Below are 27,134 nucleotides of genomic sequence, written 5' to 3'. Positions count from 1 at the left end.
TGAGCAGCTGGGCCCCCATTCTTAGGGAGAAGGAGCACCTGAACATGGAACGTGCATTCAAACCCCGAAGATGCGATCCCTGTTTTGTCCCAGCTGCAGCTCCCTATGCTCGGGCCCTGATTCAAATCCCGCTAGAACAAATAGGGCGACTTTCATTAACTGCAGAAACCAGATCTGGCCCTAAAAGACAGACAAAGACTTGTGACACGCCTGCTCCTGGGGAGGCTTTTATGCCTTCAGCTATCAAATGTGCGCTCTGCTGAGCAGCAGCATTAAAGTTGCATGGCCCGCCAGGATCTCCGTTTCCTGATGGCCACGCGTGCTGCCCGGCTCCAGCCCTGGCTGCTCCCTGTGCTCTGCTGCTCCAGAGGGAAGGGACCCCGTGCAGCCCCATCGGAGGGTCTGCAGCACATGTCTGCCAAAAGCCAGTGCTTAGGTTATGCTTCAGGAAACCTGCTTGCTTTTTTTTTTTTTCTCTTCCCAGAGGTTCTGAGGCCAAGTTCAGATGGCATTCATTAAACTATTGTATATTAAACAAATGTCGGGCACGCCCTTAAACGTCCAGCCTTGTCAAATATCTGAGTGCCACTGGGGATTTTATGGCTAAACACTGTGCGCTCTGTGTACACAGCTTATCGACGGTATTTGCTTATACTGGGGAGAAGGCTCGCGGATGAGAACAATTATGAGGTCCAAGTGCTGCACACAGAGATAGTTTAATAAATTGCTGATCAATAGATGTCTGGCAGGAGAAGGGACGGCTCTTAGTGAGGTCAGTTGGGTGGAAAGCCTCAAAGCAAAGCTATGGGCAAAATCATACTGAGCACCCCTGTTCCACAAGGGGAACAGTGGGCAGAATGATTTCTTCAAGGACAAAACCCAAGAAATTCGAGGCCATTATCGGGGACAACGACTTACTTCAGTGAGAGAAGGGAGTGGACACAGCTGAAAATAACTGTTTTATCTCAAAGCTGAACCATCCCTCAGTAAAACCACCACCTTGCTTTGACTAGTGTGAGCTTTCTTCCCTAAAAACACATTGACCCTTGGGCTGCCCAGAGGCTCCTCCCAATTCAAAGCCCCTTTGCAACAGGAGGCTACTTTGGAGCTGTCATCTTAAATTCCCTGCTAACAGCCTCTAACCTTAGTGCCACGAGGCTGTGCAGCACCAGAAGCGTTCCGTGCCTTTGTCTTGACTTTAAGTTGGATGTAACCCTTAAAGCCTTTCTCCCAGGCACACAGACACCGGGTTAAACAAGCTTCCTTCTGACCTTCAAAATTTCCAGCCAGATGCAAAGTTTGCACCTTGAGACAATCTTCCTAATTAATCTTCCCACCCTGCTGTGCAGAAGGTAAGTAATAGGCATTAACTGCAGCCCGAGGATTGGAGGAGAGGAACAAGATGCAAAGCTGTTATAATGCAAAAGCTTTTTAGTCCTTGAACCATGCTGGAAACAGAGAGATCATGGTGGTGTTGTCCAGCTGGTCTTTCCCCAGAACTGCTCAGGTCAGTGCTTGCCCCACACAGCTCTGCTCCTCAGACCCTGCAGGCTGTGGGCCTTTGCTATTTCATTCCTGCCAGGGCGTGAAATCTTCCAGCACATGCACAGGTCAGCCTGGCCCTGGCTCTCTGCTTTGGAGAAGTTTACTCTTGGCCCTTTCCTGGCTTTTGTGCCCGCAGTAGCCCTTCCTCTGGGGAAATGCTGGATGTTAGAAGTGTTGCCTTGGGCTGGTACAAAGTGTTTTACTTACAGAGAGCTGATCTTTGTGCCCGCAGAAACAAGGAGAGATGGATGCAGGCAGACAACCTGCCCCTCTCTGCCTTAGTCTGTATTTCTGCTGTCATTTTCAGGTTTTCCTCAGTGCTCTCCTGCCTCCTGTCTCCTACTGATTTCCTTCCTCCAATTCTCCTTTTGCAGTCAAGCCCTGGCTGTTCCACATCTCTCTGTGTAAGACACCAAGATCCTTCCCATAGCATTGCAGAGGTTTGTGCTCAGCTGGAGTGGGCTTCAGAATAGACAGCAACTGCGTGGGGCTTTGGAGGCCTTTTCAGGACCTCTCAGCATCAGCCTCAAGTTGTGGTGACAGCGCCCACAACCTGGAATAACACATCAAGAGACCTAAGGTCGTGAAAAGAAAACTTGGCTAGGAAATTAAACCTGTAGTCGTGGAAACATAAAATAAAGGGGAGAGGGAACGCAGGGCAATGCCTTTGGATGGTGCACTGTGGGTTCCGGGGTGTGGGGCTGCTCCCTGCTGTGACGAGCTGTTCCTGTGCGAGTATACAGCGATGCAGTGACAACAAACATGCCAGCTCTGCACGCACATGGAGCTTGGGCTGGGTTTTACCATGCCCTCACTTCTACACTTCTGACCTCAGCACAGGGCTGGCAGCTCCTGCTGTGTGTGCTGCAGGCTCTGCTTGCTGCCCTCCACCCGCTGCCGCAGCGCTGCAGCTTTCTGCCGAGCTTTTTTTCTCCCAAAGACTCAGTTGGATGCTGGCGCCTGGTCTGCTCCCTGAGCAGCCTGCATGTCATAAAAGCACGAGAGGAAAGCCCTCTTCTCAGACCTTTCCAGCAAAGAATGAACTTACCCAAGCAAAGAAACTCAAGGGCTCAAGGCAGAACCAAAATCTTTGCAATTTTCTTCTTTTTGTTTGGTTGCAAACATTAGATTACACGACCCAGGGAATTTGGATGGCATTAAAAAATAAACAGCTGCATTTCTATTCTATCTCCAAATCTTCACGTTGGCAAATGAGCAGAGAGCTTTGATCTGCAGCGAGCAGTAGGGGCAGAGCAGCATCCTCCCTCAGCCATGCAGCTGCTCCACCTTCTCAGCTCTGGGCACTGCGAGGCCCTGCAGACACAGTGCTGCCCTTCTCCTCCTGATAGCAGTGCTCAGACCCCACTGCAGAACAGAAAATGAATCTTTGTGTTTTCAGTCCTGTCAACTGTTCAGATGTGTTTCATCTCTCCTCACTGACTCACTGCGCTGGCCCGGAGCCAGTTTATTTATAATGACTCTCCCATCATTACCATACGTGCCTCAGAAAGCAGCTGTGCTTACAACACATTTTCAATAAACAAAATGAATTATGGGCTTCAGAGCGTGATCCTGAGCCTCCTAGCTCTCCTGAAGCCCGGGGCTCAGCTGCTGGCATTGGAACATCCCACAGTCCTGAACCTTGGGGCAGGTGGGGATCTCAGGGTGCTCCCAGAGCCACTACTCACCTTCACCCTGCCTGAACATTGCAGCACCATTGTGGATGCTTAGGAGGAGGACATAGTTGTAATTCCTTCTCGTTAGCTTTGTTTTCCAGATGTTTGCATTTATAAATGCATCCATCAGATGAGTTTGTATGATTAAGGCACCTCTCCATGTGTCACTGGTGACTCACACAAGAGGTGATGGCTTTAAGTTGCACCAGCGGAAGTTCAGGTTGGATATTAGGAAAAATGTGTTCACCCAAAGAGCAGTGATGCAGTGGAACAGCTGCTCAGGGAGGTGGGAGTCACCACCCCTGGAGGTGTCCAAGAACATGGAGATGTGGCACTGAGGGATGTGGGCAGTGGGCATGGCAGGGTGGCTGGGGTTGGAGTTGGGGATCATAGGGTCCTTCCAGTCCTAATGATTCTGTGACTGGTGAAATGCAGCTCTGCTGGGCTGTAGTACGGGAGTTGTGAGATGCCATCAGATGGGACTCCCACCTTGAAGCACTTCCATGCTCTGGATGCTCCTCCAGACCCCAGTATAGCTGCAGAGACACCAATTCACTACCCGTAAGCACTCAGCCCTCGTTGTCCAGTTCAAAGGAGTGAATCCCAATCCGAGGCTGTTTGTTGCACTAGGCCTTGTAACGCACCCACAGCTCGCCGATCAGAGCCATCTCCTGCCTCTCTGTCACCTGCAGCTGTGCAGAGGCTGCTTCCCAGAAGGAAATGGGGCTGATGGTGATTAATCCTCCAAGCCTACCGAAACCCATTTTGCCCTGCAGAAGGCACCGGGGCCGGATCTGACACAAGCATGAAACATCAGCCCTGCAGCTGAACTGGGCAGCACGGTGCTTGCTTGCTGCGCTCCCAGGGCACCAGCAAAGGCTCTGACCTGCCTCACTTTGTCTGGGAAAGGAGGGGTGTTTGTGCTCGGCATCAGTCAGTTTCAGTGCTTACAAGCTCGACGTGAACGCTGCACTGGAGTTTCTCCTTAAAAATACCGCTGTCTCCTGCATCGCTGTGACAAACAGGAACCGCTGCCACGCTCGGCTGCTTCTGCTGACCAAAAAGGGGCGAAGCGGCTGCTAACCCGGATATCCTCCGCGGCCCTTCAAACTTCAGCAGCCGGGGTTTCCCCTTATCTCCAGCCACTTTCGGCAGCCTCAGGAAGACGGAGGGACGGCTGCGTTCTCCTAGCAAAACCCGAAGACCCTTAAAGGCAACTGCGATGTATCCCCCACCGGCCCCACGCACCGCATCTCTCCGGAACGCTGCGGGGCGGAGCGAAGAAGAGCGGTACAGCCCCGCACCTGCCGGGAAGGTCCGGCCCAGGGGCGGGCAGCGCTGCTCGCCCCGCTCCCCCCGGTTCCCCCCGGCTCCCCCCATCCCCGCCCCGCCCCCGCGGCGCGGCCCCACCTCGGGGCGGAGCCGGAGCGGCGGAGCAGCGGAGAGCTCGGAGCGCGGCGCTGGGCCTCGGGAGCCGCCGCGGGTGAGTGCGGAGCGGGGCGATCCTGGGGAGCGGTGCTGGGAGCGCTCTGTGCCGGGTGCCCCTCGCACCCCCGCCTGGAGAGGGGCTGGCCCTGCGGAGCGCGTTCGGGGCGGTGCGGGCGGGGCAGGGCCGAGGGGTCCCACCGGCTCCGGGGCTCCGCGAGCGGTGGCCGCAATCACGGCGCGGAGTTGGGGGGAAGTCGGCTGGCCGAGCGGGCGCCGGAACGGCGCGGTGCCGCTCGCCCCGGGGGCTCTGGGTAATTCCTCGGTGAATTTGTCCGACCTTATCTTGGACGCGGCTGATGATGAAGGCGCAGTTACCTCTTTAAGGCAGTTTGCTCCCAAGGGGGACCTGCTTCGCCGTTCAATGTGCCTTCGTACCGGGGGGTCGTCTTGCGGAACCCGAGGGGCTGAGGAGGTACGCCTTGCCTTGGTTTGCTATTGGGTTTTGCTCCCCTTTGGCATAATTCAGGTGTGGATGCAATGTTCTTGAGGCATTGTAAACAGCCGTAATTGCTGGAACGGCACCGGGGCGCTGGCTGTGGCTGTCGGTGTGAGTGCTGCGGGGCTCCGGCAGCTGTGAGCGTCGGCCCCTCCGCACCGTGTGTGATGTGCTTGGGGTGACTCTGACTGACAAGAGAACGAGTTCTCGCTCAGCTCTCTGCTTGGTGATTGTGGAAAGATCTCTTTTGCACCAGGGCGATTCTGCTTGAGGACAAAGATGTTTCTAGGTACAGTGTGGCTGAGGGGAGCACAAAGCTGGGAACCAGCAGTCTGCGTTGGGGCCTCCTGTGCTCCCTGAGAGCAGCACGGTGAGCAGCAGCTTGGTGAGCTGCCCTCACGCTCACCTTGACCTGCATTGCCCTGTGCTCCTTGCAGGCAGAGCAGAACGGGGCCCTCGCTCCGAACTGAGCTGTCTGAAGGGGCTCATGCCCCTTTCATCGTGCTGGACCTGAGTGTGAGGAGCTTCTTTGCATTTGTGCTGCCCCTGCTTTATCTCTGTGCTAAGAGTTGGAACCCAAACTGTGTGTGAGGCTGTAAATCCTTTTCCTCAGTTATTTTTATGGGTTTTGCTTTGTGTTCTGAGATCTCTGGTGGGGTTGAAAAGCCTGTATTCCTTCTGCCTGGAAGACGCATATGATTATTTCATAACCGAACCGAGGTTTGAAGTGTTGAACTTTAGATATCTGTGCTGGATGCGATGAAACCCTGAGATACTGCTGCTGCTTTCTGACATCAGGGGCGCGTGCCCGGCCTGCCCACTGCTAACAATGTCGTCTTGTTGGGTCTCTGAGCTGGAAAGCAGCCCTGTGTGAGTGTGCTGGTACCAATGGTACCGGCTCCCTGTGCCCCCGTATCGCTTCTGCAGCTACTTTGTTGGGACCTCGTTTTCCTTGGGTTTAATAATTTATAAATGCCTGTTGCCTCCAGGCACATTTCATCCAGTAAGAAGAAAAACGTGGATCAGTGCTTAGTGGAATACTGGTTGCAGAGTCTGAGGCTGACAAATAATGGAGCCTTTGTGGATGGAGGGATGTCCCGTTTTTATCTTATGTAAATGAGTGAAAGAGCAGAATTTGTCTGAAAGGTTTCTGAGATGTCCTTCCCTTCTTATCCCCATCTTTAAAAATGTCTCCTCTCCTCTTGAGGCGAAGGGGAGTTTAGCTGTGACCTTCCTTAACCTGATGCTGGGTGTGAGTCTCCTTTGCTTTTATCTGCCCGTGGCTCAAGTTTGGAAGCTGTCATGTGTTCAGTGGTTATAAATGAAGATAGGAGATGGAGGGCCTACATCTGCATGGGGTTCGTTTCCTTGGCTGGAGAGAGGTCAGCCTTTCTGTGGGCAGTGAATTGCCCTCTCCCACGTGGCAGATCCTGTGCTGTCAGCAGTGTGCTTGGGGTGGCCCACTGCAGGAGGGGAAGGCTGGCAGTCTCCCTTGGAACTGCTCAGAGGCGATGCAGTGGGCAGTCATATCCCGGCTCATTGCCCTAAGGAGCAGATCTTGCCTGCTATCAAACCAGTTCCCTGCATTCTTCATGTAGAAGCCTTCTCCTGGCCCAGCTGCTCTTGCTGCTTTCAATTCCCCTGATTTTTTTTGTGGCACTGAAAATGGAGCACAGTCAGCTCTTCTGGTGAGCTGTAGCTGAGGGTACGAGCTGGAAGTGCTACAATCCCAGTGCCTTCCTCTGCCTCTCCTCCTCCTCCGGGTGATGTTGTGCAGTGGGAGGATGTGACCCTGTGCTGAGCATGGCAGGGTTCAGGAGCGCTGCGTTGCCCCAAGAGCTGCAGGTGTGAGCAGGGATGTGCGAGCGGGGTCAGCTGCTCGCTGTGTGCTGCTGCTTGAGTTACAGCACCTCTGTGGGCAGCCCTGCCAGCTGGCTCTTCCTTCAGGGATGTTTAAAGAGGCTTACTGCAATCTTACTAGAAATCTGTCTTCTTCTGTTAATCTATGGTCTCCTCATCTCCTCTCCACGTGCTCCTATCTCATTCATCTCGACAGCGCCCTTCTGCCGGCTGCTACACATCCATGCTGGTTCGCTGCCCTGCTGCTGCTTGGGGTTTGCTGCTTTGCACGCTGCTGCTGCTTGCTCTCCAACGTAGTGTTTGCTGTATGTGTGTCTGTATGTGTGTGTGTGTGTGTGTGTGTATAGAGAGGGAGATCTGTATCTACTTGGGTATCTATCTCTATACCTATCTATGTAGATATAATCTATGTATCTATGCAGACATATAACTGGTATAGCAAATATAAAAATAAATACAAATAAAGCCTGATAATAAGTACATACAAATAACTGTAGATACAATTTTGTATTATTTTTAAGGCGATGCTGGGGCTTTTATCGCTGGGGTGAAGGTGAGCAGCCTAATGTCTGCTCCTGTGTTGGGTCTTGCTTGGCTGCTCAGTGTCAGGTATAGTGTCAGCCTGAGCTCATCGGGAGCCCTTGGCAGCCCTCCTTGCTGGGGCATGTCCTGCTTCTTGGGGTGATGCATTTCTTCCTGCACCCTTCCTGTCTTGCAAATCTCACAGCAATGTGTAAATACAGTGGCTGGCAGAGCCACGTAGGCGCCTAGAAGAACGAATAGCTCCAGGAACGCTGAGCCTCGATACCCATACAAAGCAAACACATATATCAGTTGATGCGATTAGGTGAGCTGCAGGGTTGATTGCTCTAGAGGCCTGGGTAACAAGTTCACGGCCTTTGACAAAGGTTCTGTGGCCACCCCTGCTCACAGAGGCTGCCCTGAATCCTGCAGCCAGCAGTGGTGCCCCTGCCTTTCCTTGCCCTTCCTCCCACACAGCATGCTGGTGCTGCCTTGGAATATTGCTAGCTGGAGAGGAAGAGATAATGTGTTTTTTTTCCAGAATAGTCAGCTGATGGAATCTCCTGGGAAGGGGTTGCAAAGCAGGAGGCGGGCGGGTGGGCATTCCAGCTCCATGCCTTTCTGTAATTCAGTGGAAGAGGGCTGAAACACGAAGTGTGCTTGTTGGGTACTCTTTTCTGTTTGCATTTGAAAGAGCTTGATAGGCTTTGATTAATGAGGCTAAACAGAACTTTGATAAGTGGTAAACTCCAATGAACCTGAAACAGAAATGGCTTTATAAGGTGGCTTTGCTGCATGCAAAGCACAGATTGTGGGTTTCTTGCAGCGCTGTTTGGCTGGGAGCTGGCAGCGTGTAGCATGGGCTGTTCTGTTGTACAGCGGGAGGAGAAGCTGAAGGATGTCCGTATGGCCGCTATAGGGGCGGCCGTTGTACAGCAGCTCCTGTCTCTGGGCAGACCCTCCTGCTTTCTTTTCTGCTCTAGGTTAATGTTCCCAAATTTGGGTCATCAGATCTGCACCCGGACACCTGCTTGTCCCCATATCCAGGCTCTAATTAAGGATGCTCTAAAAGCGGTGGGCTGGCTACCATGGCCTTGCAGATCGGAACCATTGGCCTAATCTATTTTTAAAGTGAGTTAAACTAGAAAAAGGCAGTGTCACTCTAGAGTAAGGAGTCACCTGGGGAGGTAACCCAGAATAGTTGTTCTGCTTTGACTTTGCACCCTTTCTCATTTCAGAAAGACTTTTCTTTCCATAAATATGAAGGCTCTGTAAGCACATAATAGAGGGCATGCTTTAAGCAACCAGTGGAAAATATCTTATTGTTCTTGAGGTCTTCCCTTCATTGCCTCCTGGCTGCTTGCTCTCTAACATAGGCATCCTTTTCCCTAGTAAATCTGCCCTCTTTCTTGCTGCCCCCTGCAGAGATCTGCGCTCCTTCTCTGCAGCACAGCTCACGCAGCATCAGGTGCCCATATCCAGCTGATAACCTGAGCTGCACGCTGGGGCTGGGTGTAAATTATTAGCAATGCCAGACCTGCTTGCTGTGCTCAGCTCGTGTTGGCTGGGAGGAGTGGAGATCTTTGCATGGTGTTTTGAGTTGCGCTGAGACGCTCTGCTGTTACGCTGCTCCTTTGGATTTGTCAAGCTCAAGTTAAATGTATATAATTTTAACATCTCATGATTCTTTGGGGGCTGACTCATGTTTTTTTGGCCTGGATGAATCATAGCTCTTGAACTCCATTGCTAAATTCATTATGCAACAATTATAGGGTTGGAAATGCCACCCTAAGTGCACACAAACAAGCTGGCAGCAATTTTCCCCTCCTTTTCTCTCACCCTGTGTTGCCAAGAGATCTCCCTTGAGAGTTCGCTCGTTAGCTCTCAGCGCCGTGCTGCAGGTGAGGGGCTGCTCAGCATCACTTTGCCCTTGAGCTGGAAAGTCCATCCTTTCTGGAGAGGAGAGAGAGGTCAGCCAGGACGGGAGGCTGGAGGTGCACAGCTCTGCTCATCCATGCTAGCTGCCTTCCCTTTGTCACAGATGGCATGTATGACACTGTGGTGTAGTGATGGCAGCTCTAATGGTCTGTATGGGGAAACCCCCAGGATGAGGCATTGCTTTGCAGCAGTTCCACATAGCAATAGGGGATGCTGGCAGCATCACACAGGTGTGAAGTCCTGGCTGAGTAGTTCAGAGGTCAAATAACTGTCAGAGGAGAAGCACGAAGGACGATGTGTGCCCCATAGTGCCTGAAAAGCCACCACTGTTTTCTCTATCTACTACTAAGCTAAGATTTGTACAGGGCTTGGCTTTTTGTTACTGAGGTCTTGAGCAAATGTTCGTCTGGTACATGGAAATAAGAGGGGCTTTGTACCCCATGGGCTTTGCTAGTTGACTTTTCCAATTCACTGAGGCTGCTGGTGGGAGCCGTGCTGTAGATGTCTGTGGGATACAGAAGGACCATGTCCACCATCTGCAGGATCAGATTGCAGTCTTTAGAACAATCCTGTGCCTGAATTTGGCTTCCCCTATTGGATTTTTCTGCCATCCAAATAAAACAGCTTCAAAGAGCAAAGCGTTCAGCTGAGGTAGGGATGAAATGGCAGGGTGGGTATCTGGGAAACTGCAGAAAATCTCCCTTGAGCAGCAGTCCTTCCCAGCAGAGGTTCTGGCCCTTCCATCTCAATATTCTGGGGAAGTCTTCCTCTCCTTACGAAGTCTGTTTGCACATAAGGGCATAGCCATGTATTGAGCACGTGAGAAGGCTCTCCAGGAACACAGTCATGGCACTGAGCTTGCTGGAGTTCAGGAAGCATCTGGACAACACTCTTAGACGTGTAGCCTGAGGTTTTGGGTGGCCCTCTGTGGAGCCAGCAGTTGGACTCGATGATCCTTCTGGGTCCCTTTCAACTTGGAATATTTAGTGATTGAGCCTTGTGCTCATGGATGGACGAGGAGAGGGACCTGTGAGCAGGGAGCCCTAATATTTGTAACAACAGAAGTGGCAGAAGCAAAGTAACAGCAACACCATCGAGGATGAGGCAGTTCTGGTACAGTGATGGCAGTCAACTCAGTGCATGAAAAATATCCCAAGTCATGTTTGCAGAGTAATAAATGATAAACATTTGATGAAAATTTGTGTAAGAACAACCATATTGTGAGTGCAACAGGTCAAGCCAATGTACCATCTCTGATTGTGGCTATGAGTAGATGCAGAAACATGAAAAGTAGGGCATGTATGGTGACGTACGGGTTGATAACTGCGCCTAAAAATAAGGTACTTTAGAAACATAAAATCTGCCTCGCAAGCAAGGCAGTGGCAAGCAAGGCGGGTGTTTGATTGAGGACTGAAGCTGGTGATGCTGGCGCTGCAGAAGGCTGTGTGTTGTTTAAATCTGATGGTTTGCATCTGAGATGAGACAAAACGAGCTGGGCATGAGCTGAGGTGGGAAGCAGTGGTGGGGTTGTTGGTGGAGATGCTTTCCCTTGGCCAAGGCCAGCAGCGTCCTGCTTCTCGTGCAGGGCTGATGCTGGTCTGCATGCCAAGGAGCCCTCGTCCCCTGGAAGTGTTATGGGGCAGCTTTCTGAGAGATGCACTGAAATACTCCTGTGGGCTTCAAGAGGACAGTTGCCCAGTGGTGACAGTATCAGCTGGTACTGATCCTCACTGCCATTGTTGTGCACGGGTTGATACCTGTAGCTGCTGCACATTACTGCAGTGAAACCTGACTGTGCTGTGGGTGTTGGGTTGTAGAGGTGGACAAGGGCCTGAAATTTTTGGCATGGAGGAACAGTGGGCACGTGGCTTAGTAATGGAACAAATAGGTCGTGGAGTTCACTAGGGCATAAGGGCAGTGCCGTAGGCCACCAACTCAGATGCGTGAACTGTATGGAGCAACACTTTGTGCACTGTAGTGTGAATAGGTTGTTTTTCCCCAAATCTCTTTCCTGGCAGAGCCTGCGGGCTCCAGGTGGATGGGCAACCCCCCTGCCCCAACAAACAGGAGATGGATGGGCTCCTCGGTGTTGTGTGGTTGAGATCTCTTGAGGGTCATCGTAACGGTTATAGATGAGCTCAATAATGTCAGTCAGCATTAGAGCTGAAGGCATTTGGTTAATAGTAATTAAATGCTACTGCTCTTTAAAAGGAACGAATCAGATTGTGGGGAAGAGCATCTTCTCCTACATCTCCCACAGAATCGATAGTCCTCCTGGCAGGTGTGTAACAGGCACCTTCAGTTCCCAGCAGTCACATCCATGCTAGTCACAGAGCAGCTGCAAGCACTGCGTCACCCCAGCACTGCTTTGATCCCACGGGGTGCTGCTGTCACTGCCTGTGCACGGGGTGCCATCCATGCTGCAGCTGGGGATGCTGATGTGCAGGGAACATTTGCCTCTTTCTGAAAGCTCCCAGGGCCGTGTGGCTGCGGGCAGAGAGGAGCCGCAAATGGAAAATCCATTCCCTTATCTGACCCAGTGCTATGCCCCAGAAGGGCAGTTCCCTCTGTTTTTTTTTTTTTTTTGTTTTGTTTTGTGTGTTTTTTTTTTCCCCATGTGCAAAAATGTGTGCAAGTGGCTTTAAACAATAAAAGGACTTTGGTCAAAAAGTGCAGCATGCAGGCAAACAGCACTCCGTATCTTACAGGAAGGGTGTGGGATTCTGCAGTGGCGCTTTTGAGGTCCTGATGGAAATTAGCCTTATTTTTTTTTTTAATCCAGATTTTACTCTGAAGCCTGATTTGTGGGCACTTGCTGCTTTCAGGCTCGAAGTAATCCAAGTTGGTAGCATGTGATGTCAGCAAGGAGGATCTGGATGTGCAGGTCTGCGTGCATCCTCCAGTTGCAGGGCTGGTACGGAGCGGAAGCTTTCCCAGGAAGACAAATGGGAGGCAGTGATACCGCTGCCACAGGTGGGCCGGGCTGCTCCCCACATTTCCACCCGCATGCATATCATGAGCTGTGGAAAAATAAATGGAGAGCCGAATGGGAGACTTATGCCCCCAATTAATTCCTGTTCCATGTGATCAGTGCTGCTGCGTGCTTTTCCTTCCCTGCCAGCTGCCTGGCTCAGGGCTGGGTCTGCCTGGTGCGAGGGCAGCTGGGATTGGGTTTGTGCTCGCACACAGAAGTCCCGCTCTGATCTTCTTTTCTGTGCCTGGGGGCAGGGATCCCGCTGCTCCTCTGATGCTGGAGATAAATTTTGTTAGCAGATACTCTTCTTTGGGAGAGCAAAGGGGAGCGGTGTGTGTAATGAATTCCTGAAGGAATACAATTTAGTTGTCTCTGAGCGTTGTGTCCTCTGGGGCTGTGACTGCTGCCCTGGCTCGGCTGCAGGCAGAGGGGCTTTGCTCGTGGCTCAGAGCACGCAGCTCTAATCGGAGAAGACAAATCGATGCAATTAGTGCGTGGTCCCTGAAGATTTGCAGGCTATTGAACAGTTTTCTCTATTACACAAGGCTTGTTCAGTGTGTGCTTTGAAACCAAGCCCTTGGACTTAGTTCTCATTTGAGCTGGTTTCCAACTCCTGGCTCAATTCTCCATGTTCCAGCTGGTTGATGTGTCCCCGACCCTGCTCCAAGCTGGTGGCTGAAGCCTGGAGTGACCTGAGAGCAAAAGGCACAACTGGCATTTCAAACTGCAGGGCCAGCGGGGGCTGCTCCAGCTGCAGCCTTGGGAGCACTGCATGGAGCAGAGGGAGAAGCTCTGCAGAGCAGCTCTGGCTTCCTGTAGGAGCTCAGTGGCCACCACGTGTACGTTTGGGGACCGGGGCAGCTTGTTTCACTTGCTGCTGAGGAGCAGTGTGTCCCCATGCAGCCTCGGGCATGGGAGCGCTGCTCGGCACAGGGGGCCTTTCTGAAGGAAGCACAGAAAATAAGCCCGCATGGAAATACTGCTGGGAAAAAAGAATGTATATTATGCTGGGTTGGGTGTTCAAGGGAATTATGTGGTGAAAATATTGAGGGGACTTTCCTCAAACAAGCGCCAGCGTTATTAAGGGTGGAACAGTTGGGAGGAGAAGAGAATGAGGTGCTTACATTTTTCAGTTACCAGCATCAGCTCCAAAGGAGATCTTTGGACTTGCTGTTTCTCTGTTTTCCTCCTTACTCGGATTTCATTCCCTCTGCTCGCAAGGAACGTGCTGAGGAGGGAGAGATTATCTGGAACCAGCAATAAAGCGCCCAAAGCCAAACATTTTTAATTCTCCAAGGAAGAATTGAGTTTTACGTTTCGAGCTTCCTGTTCAGTGAGGAATTACAGCTTACATTGATTCACCTTCACTGCCAAACTTCCCTTGTTGCAAACAGGTAGAATAGTCTCTGAGCTTCAAGAAGGTAATTGGGGCACAGATTAAGTTACTCACTTTGCATACAAGGAGCTTGTGGGAAAGCCAAGGATCTCTCCTGAAACTCCCGATTTCTGATCAGATCTCTCGCCAAAGAACGTGTTCCCTCTGTTCCTTGCTGGGGCTTTGGAGCAGCCTGGAGGAGCTGTGTCCCCTGAGGACTCTTGGTGGAATCTTTTTATGTTTCTCAAATAGCATTTCTCACTGCTTTGATTTTCCTTTCGTTTGCTCACGCTAGATATGTGCTGCTTAAAACGCTGTAGATGCTGAGTGAGGAAGGGAGCAGTTTGCTTCTGAGGTAGCAGAGAAATGAAGTCATGTAGCAGTGCTTCCATGTAGATTACCCTGCAGGTGCTGTGGGGCTCGCAGGAGTTGCGTGGTGCTTGTGAGAAGAGCTAGCCATCAGAAGCCATAACCAGATTGAGTTGATCAAAGCCCTGATCTGCCTGGCCTTGAGCACCTCCAGGGATGCAGCATCCAAAACTTCTCTGCCACTGCCTTTCCACCTGAGTCACTGCGTGCAGATCCAGCCAGGGTCAGGGTGCAGCCTGCCCGGCGAGGTGTGCTGTTAGAGAATTGCACATTTCAGTTGCAAATAGCAAACCCTTGTGAGGCTTGGAAGCTGCATTGCAGCCTTTCACCACAGGCTTTCTGGCATCCTTCTCCCCTGTGGTTTGTAGGAAATATGACTTTCTTGTGGCATTGCACGGGGAAGAAAGCATTTGGGGCTGGGATTCCTTGGAGGTGCCTTGCATCTCTGTGCTAGCTGTGGGCGATTTGAACTCGCAGTCCAGTGCCTGGCTTCTGATGTCAGGTCGTCTGTCCTCTGTCATCAGGCAGACCCAGCAGCTGAGTTCGCTGTACAGGTATGTGAGATTGCAGTGGTTTGGGCAGTATTTCTTGGCACGGATCCTTATTGGCAATGCTCTGATGAACCATTTGCCCCAAACATGGGTGGTGAGGCATGCAGTGCTCTAAGAAAGCAAGAAACCCTCAGTTCTGGGCTCTGGTCATCCTAACGAAACCCTCTTGTCTTGATGTATTCTGTGCTTATTTAAAAAAAACAGCAAACAAAAACTTTTGATCCTTGGTCCTTCAGTCCATCACCCTGCGCTCTTGGTGGCTTTCTGGCATCTCTCTGGTTGTCTCTGCATGCTGTTTGCTAGTGATGAAGAACAGCTCTGCTTTCTCCAGCTGTGTGGACAACCTCACTGGTCACCTAAGCTGTGATGCAGAATACACCTTGTATTGATGAGCAGGGACAGTGCTGGGGGTGATGCATGGAAAAGGAGCCTGTGAGTTCTTCACTGGTGCTCATTGCTGGATGCTGGAGGTTGTGATGGGCTGGTCACTATAACAGCACAGCTGAGCCTAAGTCCTGCTGGGAAGGTGAAGGGGGAATTCTGCTCCTTGCAAGAGTTGATGCACACAGAGTAAATAATTGGGTTGCTGCCTCTGCTGCAGGCTGCTTATGTGCTCTGGTCCCTGCTATAGGCTTTCGTGCTTGGTTTCCAATTCCAGCTGAGAGAAGATTAACTTGAGGTGGGGAGAAGAGGGCTATTTCTGTTGCTTTTCACGCCTCTGACTTGTCTTTATGCTGTGAATGCAGATGTTTCATCCAGTCCTGGGCCCAGTCCTGCAGGTGTCTTCCCTCAAATAGTCCAGTGAATGGGAACGATCATTTCCACATCAGCAGAGGCTGCTCTTGTACATTCTGCCTTCGCTTGAAAGGTGCTCAACTTAAAGGAATTCTTTGGCTGTCAAACTACTGCCTTGTGGTCTGTTTGCTCTGCCAGAGTTTGTGTGTTTATATTTATCTTTTTCTTAAAAAAATAAAAATAAAAAAAATAAAGTGGAATAAAAATTAAATTGCTTGATGACATTTACATGAAGGGCTCTTGCAAGTGTGTGCACTCTGCTGGTGTCATGCTGTGCTTTAAGCAGCTCCTTGAGGAGATGTGGCAGGGGATTTGTAGGTCTTAGCTCTGCCTTGCCCCGCTGCTGGTGACAGACTGCTTTCATGGACCCAGCCTCATCCTCAGCAGCACTGCAGCCACATGTCTGCGCATTGAATGCTTGGTAGGATGGACTGGGGACGGCCCTGGAACAGGAAAGCAAGTGTGCTCTGTTTATCTCTTTCCAGGGTGTGAACAGCAGCCACTGTATCTGATGTGGGAAAATGTTTGTATGCAGGAGGTGAAGGTAAGTTGGGGGTGCAGTGCACAGGGTTGGCAGCTGAAGTCAGAGTGATAAAATCATAGAATGGTTGGGCTAGAAGGGACCTTAAGTCATCCAGTCCCACTCCCTGTGGTTGCTGGTTTGCCCAGCCATGGCCTTGGGCACCTCCAGGGATGGGGCACCTGCAGCTCTGGGCAGCAGTGCTGAGGCCTCACCACCCTCTGAGTGAAGAATTTCTTCCTAATGTCTAACCCAAATCTCCCCACTTCTGGGTTAAAGCCATTCCCCTTGTCCTTCCACAGTCTGTCCATGTAAAACACCAGTCCCCTTCCTCCTTACAAGCTCTCTTCAAGGGAGAATCAGCGTCTTCTGTAGTGCAAGTGAGACCAATGCCTAAAATAATCCTCCTGAACTTAGTGAGATGCATCTTGGATGCAAGTGAGCCACACTATACAGGAAGCACAAACTTTTTTTTATAGGCTGTGTTTGCCTGTGTTTGCATGCTATTGCAGGCACCACTGCCTGACACTGCTGGAGCAGGTCCTTCCTGTGGCTGCAATATAACAGTGTGTGTCTCACCCTGCTCCTGGCCCTGGCACGGCCACTCTTGCTGCCCCACATCTCACAGGATGTGCTCGGCTCCGAGCTGCTGAGCTCACGGAAACAGCATGCAACAAAGTGCTGTCTTTTTTTTTTTTTTTTTCTTTTTTCCCCCTTTTCTTTAAATAAAACAGAAACCAAAATGCACTGCCTCGACAACCGCAGCCACCCACACAGCCAGCTTCTGTGTCTCTTTGCAGGTAAACAAATGCTTGGCCTGTAAGTTTGCTGTAATTGGACTGTGTTGCATGTGTGACGAGATGTCAGCACACCACTTTTTTGGTACAGCAAGGGAACCAGGTCAATGGAAACCAGTGATGGGGCTGAGGTGTTTGTGGGGCTTTTTGGGGATCTTTCAAATTTAAAGGGGGGAGGTTTAGGTTTAGGGATATAAGGAAAATGTCTTCTATGGTGAAGGTAGTGAGGCACTGGCACAGGTTGCCTGGCAGGTGGTGGATACCCCATCCCTGCAGACACCCAAGACCAGGATGGACCAGGCTCTGAGCAACCTTCCTAGCTGCGGATGTCCCTGTTCAGTGCAGGAGAGTTAGACCCAATGAGCTTTAAAATTCCTTCCAACTCTAACGATTCTGTGATTCTGTCTGAGGAAGATGCTCAATGCCCTGTGCCGAAGTCTGGGAGCCAAGCTGTATATCCCTCCCTGGGGAGCTCTCTGCTCCTTTAGAGGTTGGCTGGGTGGTTGGAGGACCGGCTGGTTCTTGGTGCTGAAGTGGCCTTGATGGGAGCAGCAGATACCTCCTGGTGTTCATCCCCCTTTTGCCATTTCGTTCATTCCCCTCTGTGGGGCAGCTCATCTCTCCCCGTTTTTCCTGTTGTGAAAGCAGGAAAGCTGAAACATGGGTAAGCAGAGCAAGGCACGCTTCTCCTTGCCTTGTAACTTGGTGACCTGCTGCATCTCTCACATTTGGTCCACAAGGAAAGCTTCCAACTTGTCTTAGGCAGTCAGAGAAACGCAGGCATAGTTTACATGCTTCCAAAAACCTCCAGAATTAGGCCATCATTTCTACTTCAGGTGTCTCTTGGGGTGTATTTATTCATCTTTCAGCAAACAATGGTGGAAGCGGGCTGGGAAAGGAGCTGGGTGGGAGTGCCGATGCGCTACGCTGAGAGGCATTTCCTGCCCTTATCTCTGCCACTCGAAGTATTGTCAGCGGGCTTCAGATCTGCAGCCCGTGTTACTGCAGTGCAGATCGCCAGAAAAGATACCTGCAGGAACGCCTGCGTGGGCCAGAGCTGGGCTCACGGGAGGTGGGAAGAGCTTCCCAGCAAAATGCTGTGCTTGGGAAGGGTGTTGGGTCTCCAAATAAAGGCGTTTTGGGAAGAGGGCTGCGTTGATGCCCACTCTGTGGAGCTGCTTCTGGAGGGCGTTTTGGGCAAGTCCTTGGATTGCTTGGTGGGATCTCTAAGGAAAAACTTAGCAAGGTTTTGGGTTTGTACCTGCGTGGAACTGAAACATTATTATTACTATTATTATTATTAATTTAGTTTTGCAATCTTGAGTTCTCGTAGGACGTAAACAGTTTTATTTTTGTTCACGTCTATTCTAAAATTCTCAAAATAAGGTTTGTGGGGGCTACTGAAGCTGCCCTTGGCCTTCTTGGCTGGATGAAGCAAGCTGCCTGTGTTCTCTGGCTGAGTTTGTTTGTTTTCAGTTTTCAAACCAATTATCTCATGGAGGAAGTGGCGTGCCTCGCTGTCAGAACCGAGGTATTTATAGGTGAGGTCAGACCCCGGTGGAAAGTGTGGCAGTATTTGAAAGGACTGGATGTCTGTGCCTTGTGCAATTCACTGAGATGCAGCGGATGTACTGCACGGTTTGGACATCTCCCAGCAGCTCCTTGGAGCTCTGATATTGTATGTGACTATTTGTAGCTTGCTTCGATTTGGCGTGGTACACGTTCAGTGGGTCTATTTGGAATGGACTTGTTCAGTTCACTTGTGGCACTGACTTTATTTCCTGTGCATCTTTCCCTGTTGGGTTGACCCATAAATCTGGGGCACGCTTCCTTCTGCTTTGCAGCAGATGATGGTGGCTGTCTGTGGGCCTCCCAGCTCGCAGCTCTGTGGTGCTGCTGCTCAGTGATGTCTGGTGTTGTGGTTGCACCACGAGTCTGGGTCTGCACTATCACTGTACTTACTGCTGTGAGCATGGAGGCTGTACAACAGAACTACAATGGTCTACAGCGTCATGGAGAAAATGTCTGGGAAAAAAATGCACACCAAACCCTGTGTTTTTAAGTAGCTGAGATGGTTAAAGTGTTGGTAATGCCTACGTGGGAGCCACATCCTATCTGTCTGCCCTTGGCTAAGACTGGAGTAAGAAGGGCCAATGGGGTACAAGCAATGCTTGTGGCAGATAGAAACCTGCCTGGGGACGTGTCTCTCCAGAGTTGTCTAGGGAGTGATGTCTGTGAAACGCTATGGAAGAACTTCTTGTTAGTTTACTTAAGCTTTGTTCTGCTCATAAAGGAGGGCTACCTTGAACTTCAGTCGTGAGTGTATTGCATGTTAGAATTGCTACTTAGTCAAGAGGGTTTTGCTTGGGTATTTGAAGTGGGTAGGAGGTGGAATCACAAAGGTCAGAGAGAAGAAGCGAGTGCTGAAAGTGCAATTAAATGAACCTTCTTTTGAGATGGTAGGTGTTGCCTGTTGAGTTTTCCAGTGGCCTGATCATAATCATTTGTCTGTGTGGGGCAGTGAGAATTGATCCCTCATACTTACCTCTCATTTCAGGCTTCCACCAACTTCTCATTAGACTGCGATGGGCCCTTCCCAGCTTGGCCCCAGGATGCTGGTATAGCACCAGGCAGCCACGATCCCGAGGACCTGTGGTAGGACACCATTTCCAGCTGGGACGTCCTCTGGCCCCTCTTTGCCAGCAGAAGCGATGGATGCCCACGTGGACCTCCTGACAGAGCTGCAGCTGCTGGACAAGGTGCCCACGCTGGAGAGGCTGCGGGCGGCCCAGAAGCGGAGGGCTCAGCAGCTGAAAAAATGGGCACAGTACGAGAAGGAGATGCAGCACAAGAAGCGGAAGCATGAAAAGAAGAGAAACGCTGTTAACCGGAAGAAAGTGTCTTTCGAAGCCAGTGTTGCTCTGCTGGAGGCTTCTCTGAGGAATGACTTGGAGGAAGGTAGGGAGCTTACATCTGGCAGTTCATTTGTTTGGCTACCTGTGACATCCATGTAGCTCCTCAGTGTGAATCTGTGTTGACATCCACGGACTGCCCTTGGCATGGACTGGTCTCTAGAGTGTTGCTATCTCTGGCATAGCTATGGGCTGGGGCATTGAAAGCAATGTGAGATACCAGTGTTACCTAGAATGACACCAAGAGTGGGCGCAAAGTGACAGGATGGGGCAGGAGTTATGACCGAGATCTGGGAAAAGGAAGGCGGCTTTCATCTCTTTCCTTTTCACGCTTTCCTTGTACAGAAGGTGAGAAACGCTTCTTTGCCTTCTGGATGTGTCTATTTTAGAGGCTTTTCAGAAGTCTGTCACGGGGATTTACATGTCAGTGTAAATCTTTTCAGCTTCCCTGCTTGGGAGATTGATTGAGAGCTACATGGGTGTATAGATTTTTTCCCTATTTAACATAATGAAAATCATTTCTTTGCTTAACGCTTCCCGTGGAAGAGAAAGTTCCAAATTTTTCAGGAATTGGTTTAGTGGCACTGTTTCTGTTTTGTTTTTGTTTAAAATGAAGGGAAGAAAAAGATGCCTAAAAGCCAATTCCAGTTAACCTCAGCACTGCATGGGGGAAAACCTGTGAGCTCTGGGAAACCAGGGCTCTGGCAGTTGTCTGGAAGTGGAGCAGCTGAGCTGAGCTCTGCTGATGCCACCAGCAGTACTGCTGGGTTTGGAGGGACAGCAAAAGAGGCCTCTTACTCTCCCAAATGAGAGAATTGGGTCTTTGTTCCTATAGTGGCCACTGCAATTCTCCTGTGATTTTAATAAATGGAATAGAGAACTTTCAACTTCCAAAATACTTCCAACACAGTAACTATTTTAACAAGGAATCTTCCCTGGGAGGAGAGCTTGAGTCACTGGTTACACACAGTGGCCAACCACCTGCTTTGCTAAAGGTAAAGGTACCTTTAAGAGAGGGATTTGTCTGCCTCACCTCTTCCTCTGTATCTTGGGTATTAGCACTGTCCTTGCCTGCTTTCCTAACAGCCAAGTCACTGTGTACCGTGTGTCATAAAGTCCACGTCAAAACAGTGGGCTTCCTACTGGGAACTGAGGGCAAATGCTCCACAGTGAGGTAAAAATATTTCTCAGGGAAGTCCTGGAGCAGTCTTTGGGATTGCTGCCAGGTACTGAAATTGATGTGATCTTCTAGATCCACTGGTGTTGCAGAGACAAAGGGTGATGCCTTGGGAACCTACAGTTGTGTTGTGTCTTTGCTAGGGAACGTTGCTCTGGATTCTGCCATCTTCTGCAAGAAGCAGAATATACAGAAGGACAGCAAGAACTGGGCCTTGTGAGGAATCTCCCCAGAGTTACATCCTTGTTTCTGAGATGGCCTTTCACACACCACCACCTGCCCTTATATCCCAGCGCTGCTTGGAAACGGAGGGCCAGTCCCTCAGCTGGCCCAGGTGGTGGCTGTAGGCCATAACCATGGGTGATTCCCCTGCCCAGCTGGATTTCTCAGATGCCTCGAGTTTATTAAACTCCAAACAGCCTGCAGGCAGGTTCTATCCCTCCGTGCTGCAGCGCTGGTATAAAGGGAAGGAAGAGATGGCAGCAAACCTAGATGTCAAACTGGGAATATTTTCTTACCGAATGCTGGAGGCCAAGTGAGTGAATTCCTAGCCTTCTGGAGGTCCTTGGGGATGATTTCAGCATATGAATCATCTTCTGTTTCCACGTGGGAAGAGGAGGGGGAGGAGAAATATAAATGATTTAAAGAGTTGAGAAGCTCGTGTGAGGAAAGTTTAGAGCTGGGGGTGCCGTTAGAGCTCGTCATCTCTTGAGCGACCTCCAAGCGGGCGTGCAATTTCCATCCTTTATTCATATTCTCTATTTATAACTTTCCAACTTTCTCACTCTAGAGGTGGAAAAGTGGTGACATGGGCACTGTGCAGTGAATTTGGGATGAGTGGAGCTGAGGAGCCAGTTAGGGTTCTGTCAGGAAAGCACGCTGTGCTGTGACACGGCCTCCTGCTGGAGGACTGAGCTCTGTGGGGTGGTGACTGGGAAGGAAAAACCCAACCGTGCCCTTTGGAATAGCCCCTGCAGCATGGCTGTGTGGGGCAGTTCTTGGAGAAGGAGCCCTGCAGGTCTGTGTGGAACAGGGTTTGGGGAGCCCCACAGCAGGCACTGCAGTGGGTTCCTGTTTGCCTGCAGTCATCTACCTCATCTCTGCTCTGTTTGGATAAGGACCAATTCACCATGCTTCCCATTTTGGAACAGCAGGGTGGTGAAACAGGGCTAAAGGAGGTGACACTGACAAGGAGTGTGGGCAGGAGCCGTGAGCATCTCCTGCGACAGATCTGTCAAGAAGTCCCTGGTTTAGCAAACAAGCTGCTGTGAACAACTCGCTGGGATCTGTTGACAGAACCAGGCCTGGGCTGCTACCTGCCTCGGCTGGGGCCTTTGGCTTGAAGCTGAAGGACCTACGGACAGCTCTGAGGGGAGAATGGGGATCTCTGGACCCGCTCCATGTTCCCCTACAGAGGAGCTGGGAAGACCATTCTCTGAGGAGCAGCACGGTCCATAGCCATTCTAACTGACAGTACACTGAAGCCCCAAGCCCAGCCCGAGGCACAGCCTGATGTGTCTGCAGGATGATGACGTAGATGGGTTGGATGGGTGAGGGGGTCATGGGAGATCCGGAAGGATCTCTGTCTGCTGTGGGACATGAGATGGCTGGGGACGGACAAAGCTAGCCTGGGGGAAAGGAGCACAGGCTAGATGTGTTGCAGCAGTGTTGTGCTTAGCTTCTGTTATAATAGTTAGGATGGAGAAATGCTTTATAATGCAATAAAGCTTTGCAAGCCACTGTTCTAATTGCCAAGAAATCGCAAGGGCTTCTGAAGTCTGCAAGGTGACGGATGGAGGCTAGTCCCATGGTAGTTGGTGGCTGCTGCCAGGCTGTCGTGTCAGGCTTTCTGCATCACTGAACTGCTGCAGGAGTGGTCCTGGGGAGCAGGAGAGGGGCTGGTGATCTGTAAATGGAAGATGGAGCTCCCAGAGGCTGCCTAGGGGAATGTGTGGCATTTGCTGCCTAGAAGTGCTTTTCCACACACAGCCCGTATGCAGAGGGAGCTTCTACCCCAACGGCGGAGACTGGAAGGTTCGCCCTAGCTGAGGGCAGGCTGTGCTCCTTTCAGGGAATCAACTGAAAAATAAAGCACCCAGAGGACAGCCTCACCTTCCTGCAGTGCTGAAAGTGCCCTGGTTTCTCCTGCCACCATCAACATGGGCCCTTGTTCCCATGGGCACAGCTCGGGCAGCATCAGAGTCCTTCAGCTCCCACCTCCTGCAAGCAGTACTCAGTCGGGGCAGAGTTATGTCAAACAGCGCTTCTGGAGGAATTTAATCCTGCAGATGCTCATGATTGATGCCCCAGAAGCTCAGTGTTGGTCCTGGCGTCCAGCAGAGTGGTTTCCATTTGCAGTTTGTGGTTTGCTGGGTCCTCCCTCACCCCACTGCTTGGCAGTTTGGAGCTGTGCAGGGCAGGCTGAGGTTGGCTTTCATCTCATTGAGAAGATTTTCCCTGGGAGGGTATAAGTATTGCACAGCTTATTTGTGCAGGCACATCCCCCATGTTTCCCTTCATAATGACCCTTAAATCTCCTCAGTGCTCAGTAATACCGAGGGTGACAAGCCCTGTGTGCGAGAAGCACAGCCCTCCCCAGGCAGCTCCTTTCCACCTTTTTGGAATAAAACCAACCTTGTCATTGCAAAGGCACTTTAAAGAGAGGCCCTAATTAGTGTCTATAAATTGCTTTCGTTAACCTTTCCTAGCTGATGCGATCTGTTCCCTTGTTACTAAAAACCTTTTATGAGGTGCCTTAATTTTCCACCCACATTATTAGTCTCCTGAAGCTTTTTACATGGAGTTCCTGTGTCCAAGTGTATGAGCAAGTGCATTTATCTGTCTTGGAAGATTTTTCTCCTGGGTTTTGTGCCCTTTGAAGAGCATTGAAAGAAAGTGCCTTTTATTGCCAGCAGTCTGAGTGTATACCTGTGTGCTTGGGGAATGATTAGAGTCAGAAATGTAGAGCTTCTGCACAATAACAGAGTGTTTCTTGAGTCTTTAAACTCCATTGGTGTGGAAATGAAACCCCTTTCTTTCGAGGAGCTCTGCGTGGGAGCTCCTGGCAGTCAGGGATTTTGTTAATTCTGTTAATGGCGGCTGCTGTGTCTTCCAAAAGCAGATTCACATAGTTGGCCGCATTTAACTGGGCTTTTTTCACACACTCCCAACCTGATGCCAAGGCGGGGCGGCTCACATATGGCAGCCGACGAGATGGCATCCGGGGGCACAGGCAATATTGAGTATGTGCCTTTCTCTGTTGTCACAACAAATGGCTGCTCTATATTTATTTATTTTTTTCCTCATGACTTTCTGGAATTTCAACAAAGCAGGAGAAGTATTTCCATAAGAGCTAGGAATTCCAAAGGTTTTTTTCTGGTGCTTAAAAGCCCATCTCTGGGTTTCCTGGGGTGGTTCCGCCTCCCCAACTTCAGAGTCAACAGAAATGTTTTGTTTGAAATCCCTTTCATCCAGAAGGTTTAAGACATGAGCAGAAATGCACGCGTTATCTGTTGTTGGTTTTTGCTCTATAGTTGTAGAGTATCAGTAGCACGTGGTATTTCCTGGTGAAAACACAACTGCAAAAGTACTCTGTAATAACGCATCCTGGCTGTCCTTGCTAGGAGATGCTAGGGTACAGTGATATAGGAAGCCTCGCTGGGATTTTTGTTATTATTTTTATTTTTGTCCAAAATGAAACCCCCAGATGTGTGCGTGCTGCCTGCCCTCTCACCTCCTGGGGTGCATCTGCCCCTTCACGCTGTGTCAGCACAGGGAAATGGGTGATTTTTACATGTTGCTTCAGTTCCTGGCTTTTACACTTCAGCATTTCTACCATTTCTGATGCCACTGGAAGTCTTTCTTTTATATATCCTGCAACGATCTTACAAGATGAACACCCAGCATTGGATCAGAACTACTTGTCTCTCTAGGGTTCTGTTTGGATTCAAGGTGTTTTGAATCCAGGTGGGATTGGCTGATGAATTGTTTCTTCCTGAACGTAGTTTAAATCATTTAATCCGCTTCTAAAATTTGGCTGTGGTGTGATCTGGAGGTGAAAGTCAGAACCATCTCTTTGGTTTCACTTATAGGCTGTCTGCTTGTAGGCCCCTCTTATTTACGAAAACACGCTAAAAAAGGCAGTTTCCTGGCAGTGAATGGCTCTTAGCCAGACCAGGCTGCATAGGCCAGGTGTTTAAATCTGGCACAGCTCTTTGGTGCTGCTGATGCTATTGCTGGTATTGCTTCTTCGTGCACCTGCAAGGAGGGAGTGCTCTGAAGGAGGTCCGGGTGGTGGGGAGCAGCTGGGGCTCTTGGCACATGCATGGTGCAGCAGGTCTGCCATGTTGGATCGCAATCTGCCCTCCAGCCTTGCTAAGCCAAATTGGGGCTGCCTGTGCGGGGCTCGGGGTGCTCGTGCACACAGCAGAGCTCCAATTCTCCTGTGTTTAACCTTTCTGTTCTCTCTCCTGGCTGCTCTGCTTCTGATTGTGGCAGGGCAGCCTTGGGTGGCTGCGCTGTGGCTGTTATCTGTGGACTGCCAAATGTCAAAGCCTGAACTTCTGTATCTGAGCCCATTAATATTTGCTGATCTATTGCTCTTGTTCTGAGACGGTGACTTCCCAGCCTGTTTGTCCTTGTGATTTCCCTGGAAGAATTGCTGCCTGCTGACTTGCTGAGGGTATGGCTGCTGGAATGGGTCGTGCCACACAGCACGTCTGACTTCCACAGGGTGAGGCTGAGGGGCTGCTGCTTCAGCTCCCAGCTCTCCGGTGCTGTGACGTGGGGTATCTTGCAGTTGATGCATTTATCACCTGCCTGGCTGCCTTCCAGGTGTGTGCCGTTTCCTATGCTCAGATAACTGTGTGTTTTGTCCCCCTCCAGTAACAAGAAATAAGAGAGCGTGGATAACAGCTCAGTCAGAGACCTCTGCTATTTTCTGTGTAATAAGCAGCAGCAACCTGGATTGAAATGCCGGCTCTCTGCCCACGTTGGCTGTGACCTCCCCAGCCAAGGCTCTGCAGAGCTGTGCTGATATCTAATCCAATTCTGTCGGAAGCATGCGAGGCGTCAGCGCGATCCCTCGCTGGTACCTGGAGTTTTGCAGCATCACTGTGTTTGTCAGTGGGTCTGGGCTAAGGCACAGTTCCATGGCCAGCTCTTTTTTGCAAATGAATGTTGGTGGGGAAATGAATATTTTTGGAGGTGAAGCCCTCTTGCAGGACCAAGCCATTCACTATTGATGCTTGCTTTATCCTGCTGCACTTGAGAACATGGTATGTGGATAACATGCATGGGCAGGAGGGCCTTTGCTACAAGCTGTGGCTATGCGTGGCTGCAGGCTCTGCTTTCTGCCTCCTCTCCTGGTCAAGGAGAACTTTAAAAGTGGATTAAATCTATTTTTTTTCCAGATTTAAATTCCTGGCTTGCTGGATTGAGGCCAGCGCTGCTCAGCTGGTGTAGGTTTCTTCCTCCTAGAATCATGGAAAATAGAGGTTGAGCGGGCCCTGGGAGGTCATGTAATCCACCTCGTGCCCCTAGGCAGGATCAACTGTATCTAAAATGCTTGCTAATGAGGCTGGGGTTAGGTATCTTAGTGTATTTATAGGTACCTGCACAACACCAGAGTGCATATACCTGTGCATGCACTGTTGCTTCTCGCTCAGCTCTGTGTATTCTCCTCACTTGCTCTTATTTATCCTCTTTATTTTGCTTTGCATCCCATCCTTATGTGTATTGACTGTGAGTTTTCCTACTTCCGTGAAGAATGCTCTAATTCTTTCTCTCTCAGCAGTTGCTATGGCAGCTGGTGCAGGCAGTGCCTTACGACCCAGTGCAGAACGGCTTTTGCATACACTCCCACTGCTTGGTTCTTCCTCTGGAGCCTGGCCAGATTTTTGGGAAACCTTATCACCCACTGCAAATGCCTTGACAAAACGAAAGGAAATCAGATTCTGGCACAACCATTAAAAATATCCTAAGCATTGCTGCTCTCAAACCCATCGCCCAAAGGATGCTAAATAGGCCAGGAAGATGCTGTTTAATTCTGTCTGCTGATGCCTTTGTAATCAAGAGCTGAGATGCAATCAAGCACCCTGCACTCCTTTTAATTCGGGGAACAAGAGCCCATGTGCAGCTCCTAGCAAGCAGATGCAGTTTCCACTGAGGCCACTGCAATTTGCAACTGCTTATTGCTGAG

General features: G+C 50.5%; 1 protein-coding gene across 2 annotated transcripts in view; it reads left to right on the top strand.

The window, feature by feature from the left end:
• Positions 1-4,652: 4,652 nt before the first annotated feature.
• PPP1R16B (protein phosphatase 1 regulatory subunit 16B) overlaps positions 4,653-27,134 on the top strand; it is a 48,859-nt gene continuing 26,377 nt past the window's right edge. Inside the window, exons 1-3 of one of the 2 annotated variants that reach the window (XM_042834527.1) lie at positions 4,655-4,704; positions 16,015-16,073; positions 19,404-19,804. In XM_042834527.1, coding sequence (XP_042690461.1) covers positions 19,558-19,804 — 247 coding nt within the window. In that variant the 5' untranslated portion in view covers positions 4,655-4,704; positions 16,015-16,073; positions 19,404-19,557. Of the gene's footprint in view, positions 4,705-16,014; positions 16,074-19,403; positions 19,805-27,134 lie in introns of both variants that reach the window. The other variant, XM_042834528.1, reaches the window with a different exon arrangement.

The sequence above is a fragment of the Centrocercus urophasianus genome, unplaced genomic scaffold (assembly GCF_019232065.1).
Source record: "Centrocercus urophasianus isolate 14NV4802_14NV808 unplaced genomic scaffold, USGS_Curo_1.0 seq_47, whole genome shotgun sequence".
Classification (NCBI taxonomy): Eukaryota; Metazoa; Chordata; class Aves; order Galliformes; family Phasianidae; genus Centrocercus; species Centrocercus urophasianus.
This window is presented reverse-complemented; position numbering and strand designations above follow the sequence as displayed.